This window comes from Opisthorchis viverrini (genome assembly GCF_000715545.1).
Source record: "Opisthorchis viverrini unplaced genomic scaffold opera_v5_258, whole genome shotgun sequence".
In the NCBI taxonomy this organism is placed as follows: Eukaryota; Metazoa; Platyhelminthes; class Trematoda; order Opisthorchiida; family Opisthorchiidae; genus Opisthorchis; species Opisthorchis viverrini.
The window spans coordinates 213,642-224,230 of NW_008751915.1; the positions used below are offsets into that span (position 1 = coordinate 213,642).

A 10,589-nucleotide genomic window follows, 5' to 3' on the forward strand; every position below is an offset into this window, starting at 1 on the left:
ATCTATACATTCCGAATGCCAAAGGTAATATCTCTTGTATGCCATGGAAGATTGTTGATGGAAGCGGAATTTATGTATAGTTGGTTTGAAACAACCAATAGTTTACTTTGCCGCTTTATGTAAGCCCGGCGTTTTCAAAATGTCCTACTAGAGCTGTCGTCAGCTTATGAAAGTCTTGATTTGAATTAGTGGAGATGATTTCGGTTCTTACTTTGGATCCCATCGCTTTCCAAAGTAAGGAGCTCATTATCCTCAAACAGGAGGTGTATTCCTTAATTGCTGAGAAACTCTTACTGTTTCGGAAACAATTCCTCAGCAAAACCCATATATTTTCTCCATTTTAAGGGTAGTTTCTTGCAGAATATGCAACATTTTCCTTAACTTTTAGACACCTTGTACTACTTTCTCGTGCGCATGGTACCCAATATCAAATATTTCTATGCCGGTACACAACACCGGCTTGTAACCTGAAGCGCATCTGCACTGAGGAAGTGCCAACCCTCTGAAACACATCAATTCTTGTGTACGTCGTCTGCAGTATCGTCTGAAGTAACGGCGCTCAGTGTGCTTGACACCGTGATATGAAGGATTTCGTCTGTGGAATAATTGATGTTAGTATAATAATTATTGGAGATCAATTAATTGTAATAAAGATTACTGATGGCATTATAATAGACTCGCCTTTCTTTTAATTTCCAAAGCAAATTTCATTTCCTGTAAAATCGACCTAATTGATGAAATTCGAAGATTTGCCTATAATGATCCAGATGCTGTTTAAAGAGCGTCAAAAGCATGAATAAATGACGCATGCAATTTCGAGTATAGGGATGCAGCAACTCAATAAAACTGCCAGTTTGCGTGTTGCGCAGATAAAAATATATGGTAATACGCTGTAATAGTGGATGACTTGTGATTTCTTGGACATATCAAATAATTTTGAGTACTATTTAAGCTTTAGAGCGAGGAGTGCTCCTGGTGATATGTCCAAACTGTCAGGCGTATTTGACTCACTTTTACATTCAAACGGATTACCCTCCGGCGGAACCTCATTTTCTAAATCAGAAATATCCCAAAATTCTCTCTTCTTTGATTTTTATTGCATCATTAATGATTCCAAATAAAATGGTGAATTATTTTCTCTTACGTTATATAAAGAGGTTGGACTGGCTATCTCTCCTCAGATTTGCGCTCTCTGGTTTTCATTTTTTTCATTTTCAGTCGAGCACGCATTGCTTGAAAGGTGGTCCAATTCAAAAAGATACCGACACCAAATACACCTTCTTATACAGATCATCATTGTAAGTATACGAAGTGCGAATAAAGCTCCACCCACATTCAAAGACTGTGCTATAGCGGCCATTTGACGGTCTTTCTAGGTTCTCTATGGGACACATTGATTGAAGACCGACTCAATCAAGTTTACTTATACATCACATTGGTCTTAGCCAGAAATAAACATCTGGACGCTCACTGTAGAAGTTAAAGTCACACTTTTTACTCGCATCGTACAAGGGCGTTGCTTTTTGTTGTTTTTCAAAAACTGACACGCATCTCTGCCAACCATCAATCCTACGCAACTTGAAACTCTTAGAATACTGACGATTTTGTGTGCAACCTACCGTAGGCCGGGAATGTTGCACACGGATCTTTTCCGACGACGAAAGGTGAGGATAGTTTTCTGAGAATTAACGGTTAGTTTTGGTACTTAGAAATTTCACCGTTGATAGAGTGATAAGTTCCCTTTTTCTTTTCTTCATGGGTTTACTTTCATTAGACCATCACCTTGAATAATGGTACTAAATCCTGTTGCATGTAAAATACGTCCAGTTTTGGAAAGGTCACTATCATTGCAACACATACAGTCTGTTTGTCTACTCACTTGCATTCCTTGCATTATCCTCTTATGAAAACAGTGCAAAGATTGCTCCCGTTTTGGCCACTGGAATTCGCTAGAAATAAAACTATATATCCTTAGACCGCATGAGTTTTCTCCATGTTCAGATAATATTTGGCAACGGGATTGTTAGTTTCTGGATAGGAAAGTGTGGTTCCAGTGTAATAGATCGCCTGGCAAGTTCATACCTGCGGAATAGGTATTGTGCACAGGTTAAAGTACTAACGAGCAAGGCAAATACAGTCATAAGGAAAGGCGATTTTATGCCTGTCATCATTCAACGGTCATTCACCTGATAGCCATTCTTTGCATAATCCTTTCCCGATAATTTAGGATTTGTTTGTCAACTCGATAATTAGAAGTAATCTATCTCCGATTGCCTTATGCTATGCCTCCAAAATATGGATGGAAGCAGTCTGCAAAATTTCACCACAAGACCAACATTAATAAAAAATCTGCTTTAACACACCGATCCAAATCGCATATAGGTTACTCATTCTTGCATTGAATGCAAACAATGCGTAAATTTGGCGGTCTAAAGTTGGCTTTTACCGCATATGCTCTAATAATAACTAGGAGAATTTCGGAACCGATAAGCACACTTTAGTACGAAATCATTAAACTTGAAAGTCTCTGCACGCTTGATCATGAATGACGAAAGTATATCTTGGTTATGAGTTCTCCGTCATGCGAATTCCGTAGGCTTTGAGTGATGTTAGACTTACAACCCTATCTTAGAAATCTTGCAACTGTTTAGCTCAGCCGTCAACCCTTTCAATTATTTGCATTTTTGATCTTTGCCCTGTCCTAAAGTGTCATCTTTTTGGGATTAAATAACCAGCTGGGGATGAGTCGGATTGTCAACTAATATAGCTTTACGTGTTATCAAATCTCCAGGGAACCATCAACAGAGATGTTGAGCCTCAGAGTTTCTTCATAAAACATCTTTCCGACTTCCAGTTAGAACGAGAGATGATTTTCTGGAATTTGGATATGAATAATGGAATATTAGTTTGGTTGTTCTTGAGCAGTACTAAGGCTACTTGTGTAGAGACAAGTTCTTGGACGCCGGTCCGCAACTGAGATTGGCAGTTCGGCCGTTGAAAATCACTGGGCCTGAAAGGATGAAATCAATGCTGCAACCTCCACTGAACGACAATTGGTATGGAAGAGTAAGGGCCAGAAATCACTTCAGTGGTCGCAAGCGAAGAACAAAAAAGGTATTCGTCACTGAATAGTGGCAGTCATTGCAAGACAAAATTTATCAGCGCGCTCAACACAATATGACGCGCCGCCGCATAAACTCACTGTTGCTAGCATATTTGCTTCAGGCTGATTTTAGAGAGATGACCTTCGCATTCATGCCTTGCGAGTTATCGAGGCAATCAAACAAACAAAAAAATCAACACAAGTGTTGGCCGGCACCCGAAGACGGAAAGTCTATCCATAGTTTAGTGGCGGTATTGAATAGATACGGATTGAAAGGAACCAAAGAATAATGTTGCATAAGGTTTCTTCTCATCCAAACTAAAGAAAACAAAGCAAATCGCCTGGTTCATTTCAGGGTTAGCGTGAACGTAGTTTGAAGCAAACACAAGCAGGACATCGATTCGCTTTCCCTTTACATATACCACAGTCAGGTTGGGTAAATATAAAGAAAAGTCAATATTTTTGGCAACCTGAGTTGTATGTACCATTTATTTCCCGAAAGTCATGTGCTTTTCAAGTGGGAGAACACCTACAAACTCGGTGATTCAAAAGTGATACTAGAAATGGTTGGCTGCCAGCTATAAAAAAAACCAGATTTGACTCTGTTCCTTGATGATGAGTGGCCATAAATCAATCTCCTAAAAGTGCGTTTTTAGAAGTAAAGAATGCGAGAAACTCAAATTTTACCGTTTCCTGTCGAACATAAAACAAGAATAAGAATTCAGATTGTGAACATTTTGTTCGTCTATTAGAGAAGAGCAAACAACACTTGTCAACCGAAGGTACTGGTCCAGAAAGTTACCCCATCTCCGGCTTTTCGCAGGAGAAGACCCAAGTGACCAGGGTGACAATGGACCAAATATAGTAGCAGTTTGTTAGCTTAAAGTAATTCGGCTGTAGAGTGCCACGTTTTGAATAAATGTGATCGTATCTTGGCAGAACATTCTACTCGTAGATTTCACTTAAGGCTGGCTGAAAGCACGTGATCCATTCTGTGGATCTTTTGATCTCTAATTGCTTTGCTCATCCGTGTACGCCATCCACCTTGCCATAAAAGTGCCTTCTGACACTAACATAGTAGCACGTGTGTGTGTGTGTGCATGTGTGAATGTGGGCAGCCTACTTATCCATGCGTGCTCGTGTCCTAACTGCTGATTTGTTCCGTCGTGATTTCCGTGTGAGCGCACCACCAATCAGAATCAAAAGACTGGCCTTTGAAGGGATGACCACAACGCACTCCATGGAGCAAATATTTTGCTCACCGTTCCCTGGTGTGCGGAACTCGGCACTGCATTTTTCTGGTCAGCGAAAGACGTGCATTTGTTGATTCCATGATGCGGGATACTGAAGGTTTCATTCCTAATTCCATTCACTTTTGAGTAAAAACTACCATAGAATTTCAAACCCGATTCTTCCCTTAGATATTCGGAATCTTTGAACCTACGCATGATTCAAAGTCCCGTATCGGGAACCTCTAGAGAGGCTGAAAATGTATCAGGTGGTGACCAAAGAAAAAAGCTATTTCTGACACCACTGGAAATTATGGAAAAATTCTACGCCTTTTAAGGAGACTTCTCAAAGAAATCAGGGCTCTCCCGCTGGCGACATCAGCGGTAATCGCCTTTTTCAAAAATACAAATTTATTTAATGGCAGTGCTGTCAAGTTGTCACAGTTGTGGTTTGTTCGAGCACACAATGACATAGCCTCTTAACTTAAAGCGGCTCAGCCAGATAGTACCGTTGCTCAAGATTAAGGGGAAACACATCCTCTTCATTAATTTCATCAATGGTCGGGTTTTGAATATCATTCGGAGACAAATTCACAGCTGGTAGCCGCAATCAGTAAGATAAATATTTACTACCCAGATGGCGTACTTATCAGAGTAAACAAAAATCATCGGTGAATTATAATTACACCTGTTAATAAATGGGGAAATCGTTCATCACACCGTGCAGTCACGATACGTTATGTACACTAATTGCCCTTCCACAATAAAGCCGAAGCTGTTATTCAGAATACCTCGTTTTTACGACAGCCACCTATCCGAATCACTAGTTTCATGCAACTGCGGAATGTAGCTTGACTCGAATGTCCGATTTCGTAAGAAAGCTGCAACAAGTGCACAATGATTCCATTATTCATTTTTCTATGTGAGTTCGGTTGGAATATAATGCCCGTACAATGAACAAGGAAGACGTTTTATTAAAAAATCGAATAGTTGGATAGTTTCTGAGTTCTCTTGCAATTTGCCATCCGCTACACGCACTATTCAGGATGCATTGCAAGTCCCTTCGCAAGCCAGTTTTAAAACCCAACAACTGTCACGTTCTTGTGATGGCACCAAATTTAACAAGAGGAGGAATCTGTACACGCCGATGAATCATGAAATCGCTGCTTGGAGATAAATGGAGCTACCCCTGTTTGACAAACTTCTTGCTATTTCTACGCTAAAATTTACGGCTGTTTTAAAGACAACACTTCCGACGGTCGGGTTGAATGCGGCGTTCATGTCAGAGTAACATTAGTCAGGACTGGCTGTAAAGATTTGAGAAGGATTTGGGGTGGCAAAATACTTTGTTTTTGCCATTTTGATGTCATAGTTTACAGACTGAGTAAGCATCATCCGTAAGTGAATACTTGGGGAAGAGAACTTTAGAAACAATGTGACTATTCATCTCGGGGGATAATGTACCCTTAACAGTGATAACAGCTATGAGCTTCGAATCCGTTTACCGATGTCGGATGACGTCCTCCAACAAAACTGCACGATTTCTACTGTGCACAATCGTCTAAAGTCCTTGGATATCCATATGGATTGCAAAAGAATGAACATATAATCATTTTAGTGATCCCCGTCGTTTAGTGAATGAAAACGTACTTCTCATATTTTATTAGCCATGTCTCCGTCCTGAGGGCCCTTCAGTTCCAAGTTCTTTATGCTAAACACCAATGGCGGTCATGCCAACAAGAGTTTGCTCTAGTCACTTCTCATGAAAGACGATCACGAGTATGGGTAGTAGAGCCGCTTATTATGGGATGAGTAGGATGAAATGCCTTTCATCAATCCTATCGTAATTCTGTGAGACCAGGAAAATTTGTTCGCTTAGATGGAGAACTTTTTAATCCATGGGGCCAACGTGAGATGGCCATTGTGCACCAAAATATGATAACGGAAGTAACTAATTTTCCTAAGATGTACTGACCATTGAAAGTCACCTAATTTGGAAATAGAAACATGCAGTTGCATAGAAATACTTGGAAATACCTGACCATTGAAAGTCACCTAATTTGGAAACAGAAACAGGCAGTTGCATAGAAATACTTGGATTGAGTAATAGAGATACCACAAATGTAATAAGGTTACACCACCAATTGTGAAACACAGCTGCTTCAACACGTGCAAGTACTAATTAAATTTCACACTGACTAAAAACTAAAACGAAGGGGGTAATTGTCCTGTAACGTTTTTCTGATAAGGGAATGTATGATGGATTAATCAATATAAAATGACCCAGTTTTTGGACAGTCTCCTGAACTGTTGATTATTCCTATCGCCAGAAGCGACCAAGCCGTGTGCCAAAAATGTGGGATGTACGTGCGTCGCTGTCCGGTTTATTGCATCGTCGTCTCAGCCTGACTGATCGGCACTGAGGATTAAAACGCTGCGAAATTTTTATCACACCTCGTACCTAGTTATTTGATGCACGATTTATTTCTGTGAATTTTATGTCCCGAGTGGATTTGCTCCAGAGAATCACCCATAGGTGGATACTTACGTCGTTTTTTATCCAGGCAACTCCATCCTCTATGATTGCGAACCCTAGAATCACGTCATATTTCGCCAGGCTGGTGCCTGAACAAAGTAGAATATTATAATTAAGTCTGTGCGCTGAACCAACTCATCATGATGCCGACTGTGTAGCGCGAACTTCAGTCTGAGTGAACTACGACTGCAGCAGCACCAGACGGGCTAACGACCTTGTTTGGCTTCAATGTACCAGTTACTTTCGACAATGTACAAAACGAATCACCTGGCGCCTCCGCACCGCTTCCAACCAGTAACTAGAAAGATACGTGAGGAACACGTGTGGGAAATGCGGCAAATGTTTCAGATCGAAAGCTGGTTTGCTAGAATATGTCAAGTTCACGTCCATGAAAGTTTTGGCGGGAACATGGTTGTGCAGTTGGTTGGCACCGTTTACTTCCCGTCTTTTTTCGACGAAGACTGGCTTGAATCAATACCGCCGGCAAGCACAGCCTACTAGGCATTACGAACATAATGTTGTCTGAGTGGAGAATTTCGTTGTCCGTTGGCCCCAACGAAATTTACAAATACCCTTGCGCCTAGCCCACAAATTATATCCGCGTCATGACACGTAAACCATGCAGTTCTGGAGACAGGATTAGTAATTTCTCGGTCAATCGGTTATCAGCATCAAAACCAGGTTACGAATGCTTAACTGACAAGTACAACACGACGATCAAACATCGGTCTCCTCGTCAGAGGCTGGTGATAATAGCCCCTTATTCAGGCAAACCGTGGACTGCACCGTGTGAATCTTCCAGTGCCATGCTGACAGTTTACTTGCTAGTGTTGGCCTTCTGGTATCTAACCTGGGGTTGCTGTCTGGCATTATGGTTAGTCACTTCTGGACCTTCACGCCTCCAAGGCATTTCCACTCACCTGGAAAACTGTATCCAGACGCCGTCGTCAGCCAGCCCATCGGGTGCGGGCAAACTGAAAGCGGATCCGCCAAGCTAACTACACCGCCATCCAGACCCTATGCCACCAAAGACCAAGTGATACAATGTCTGCTGTGCTCGATGGATCGTTGAAGGGCCCATTACACGTAACTGCGGCCTACCTATGGACGTTGAGCAGCATTGGGAGCAGATGATCTCTGCTCCAAAGCACGTGGGTAGCCAGCCAAGTCGCGCAGTTCTACCATCCGATTGCAGTTTGATCGAGTCAGTTGCAGGTGACGAACCCGGTCATCTGATCGATTTAAAGAGCATTTTGTCCCAAGTCCGGACGAGCTCACACCCAGGATGCATCACCGGTTCAGTGTCCACACGCCTACTGGGTAGTTCAACATACTATTGTTATCTGGCGGCTGTCCGCCACACTTGTGCCATGTTTGTACTACCCTTTTTACGCCGGTCCCGAATCCGACTTCAGCGGACCAGATGAGACCGTTCTTCCGGGCCACGAGTTCTTGTCCGACGTTTTCATAAAGAGCTTCTTGATCGCTGGATCCGTGGATTGCAAAGTTCCTCATTCCAGTTTGCATCCCTATATCGAGACAGTTGTTTGAAAGCTGCGTCGCGGTTATGCGTCCTGCTTTGTCACTCTCCAGTGAGTGCTCATAACCTCAGTTTGGCGCTTGCTGATATCTCAAAAACGTTTGATTCGGTTTTGCATGACACAACTGTCAAACTTTCCGAGGCGGTTGGTACACCGTCACCTCCAGTTCGAAACATCGCACAGTCATGTGAGAATTCTGTGGCAGTTTTGCCCAATCCTGAGGTTCACTGCCACAGAGGTATGAGACAGGGGGATCCACTCTCCGAATTATTGACTATCATGGCGATGGATGAGGTTCTTGAATTGTTATTGACTCAACTAGACTACCAGATCTATGACAATTTGGTAGATTTTGCTTTCGCTGACGACTGGGTTGTGTGTGCAGAAAGTCAGGCCACCCTAAAGAGAAGTTTGGAGCTGCTGCGGTCAAATTACAGTGAATCAATCGAGGTAGTCTTCCCAGAGGATACAAGATTTCATATCTATCTCTTCAAACACTGAAAGTTTTAAAACAGTATCGCACAGCTTAGCTCTCTGTCAGTTAATTCAGGGCTTATATGCGGGCTTTTCCATCAACATATTTTCGGGATTCAGTTATAGTTCTCCACCGGTTTTACTTCGCTTGTCCATATATTATAAAATATGGCCTCTCTTAGTTCTTGGTCTTTTCTTGAAGAAGTTTCTGTCACAGTGAAACAGAACTTGTGTCTTCTAAACAGTCCTCATTGTAGAGGACGGTGTTTCAAATGGGGGATGAATAGTCTCTCTAATCGGAAATTTTGAGAAAATAAGTGAGTACCCTGGAGAACAATCTCGAAGACCATACGTGAAGGATTTCGATGCATAAACCGCATCTTGAGAATTATTAAGTGCCGTAAAGTACAATCATTCTTCGCGAAATAATACGTCTTCACTTTCGTTCACTGAATTGGAACTCGTTGATATGAAATAAAGAGTCTGGCTTTCGTTTAGTTGGCTTCTCTTATCGGAACTACCAGTTTTTCAAAACGCGCACCTGAAGATAACTTTTGTGTCCTTCATGCCTTACCTTCAGTTACCTTGAGTAACTCGGGGGCTTCTTGACCTATTTGAATTTACTGTGTGATAAGGCATCACAAGATCTTTTAACTTTTTCACAGAGGAAATTTAGCGAGCATTTTTAACCTTTGCGGAAGAAAATGCCACTAAACGACAAAATGCATTCGACAGACCGTTCAAAATAGCACATGATGTTGGGAACGTGCGAAGAGCATGGTTGGGGCTGGCCTCTGAGAAACAAAGTTTTATATGCACTTTTCCCACTGCGTCTTGTAGTGGACCCTTATTGATGGGTATACAGAATGCATATTTCCGATATGGATTCATACCAAGTAAAAGCAAGTAGTGCTGAAAATTCCTTCTGAGCAACTTACGGTTGGTGCCTTTGTGAAAATTAATCCTGATCCTTTACACCGCCTTCTTTTCAGTAGTAACCTGTTTTCATCCCACATTCCTTACCTAATATTGATATGCTCTTGCAGTCTNTGCAAAGTTCCTCATTCCAGTTTGCATCCTTATATCGAGACGGTTGTTTGAAAGCTGCATCGCGGTTATACGTCCTACTTTGTCAATCTCCAGTGAGTGCTCATAACCTCAGTTTTGCGCCTGCTGATATCTCAAAAACGCTTGATTCGGTTTTGCATGACACAATTGTCAAACGGTTGGTACACCGTCACCTCCAGTTCGAAACATCGCACAGTCATGTGAGAATTCTGTGGCAGGTTTACCCAATCCTGAGGTTCACTGCCACAGATGTATGATACAGGGGGATCCATTCTCCGAATTATTGAATATCATGGCGATGGATGAGGTTCTTGAATTGTTATTGACTCAACTAGACTACGAGATCTATGACAATTTAGTAGATTTTGCTTTCGCTGACGACTGGGTCGTGTGTGCAGAAAGTCAGGCCACCCTAAAGAGAAGCTTGAAGCTGCTGCGGTCAAATTACAGTCGATTATTCGAGGTAGTCTTCCCAGAGGTTACAAGATTTCATATCTATCTCTCCGAACACTGAAAGTTTTAAAACAATATCGCACAGCTTAGCTTTCTGTCAGCTAATTCAGGGCCACTTATATGCGGGCTTTTCCATCAACATATTTTCGGGATTCAGTTATAGTTCTCCACCGGTTTTACTTCGC

At 41.9% G+C, this 10,589-nt stretch overlaps 1 protein-coding gene across 1 annotated transcript in view; it reads right to left on the reverse strand.

The window, feature by feature from the left end:
- T265_09143 (hypothetical protein) overlaps positions 1-10,589 on the reverse strand; it is a gene marked incomplete at both ends in the record, with an annotated part of 178,442 nt that overhangs the window by 87,565 nt on the left and 80,288 nt on the right. The window contains 2 exons of the mRNA XM_009175145.1: positions 6,881-6,957; positions 8,203-8,397. Coding sequence (XP_009173409.1) covers positions 6,881-6,957; positions 8,203-8,397 — 272 coding nt within the window. The remainder of the gene's footprint in view (positions 1-6,880; positions 6,958-8,202; positions 8,398-10,589) is intronic.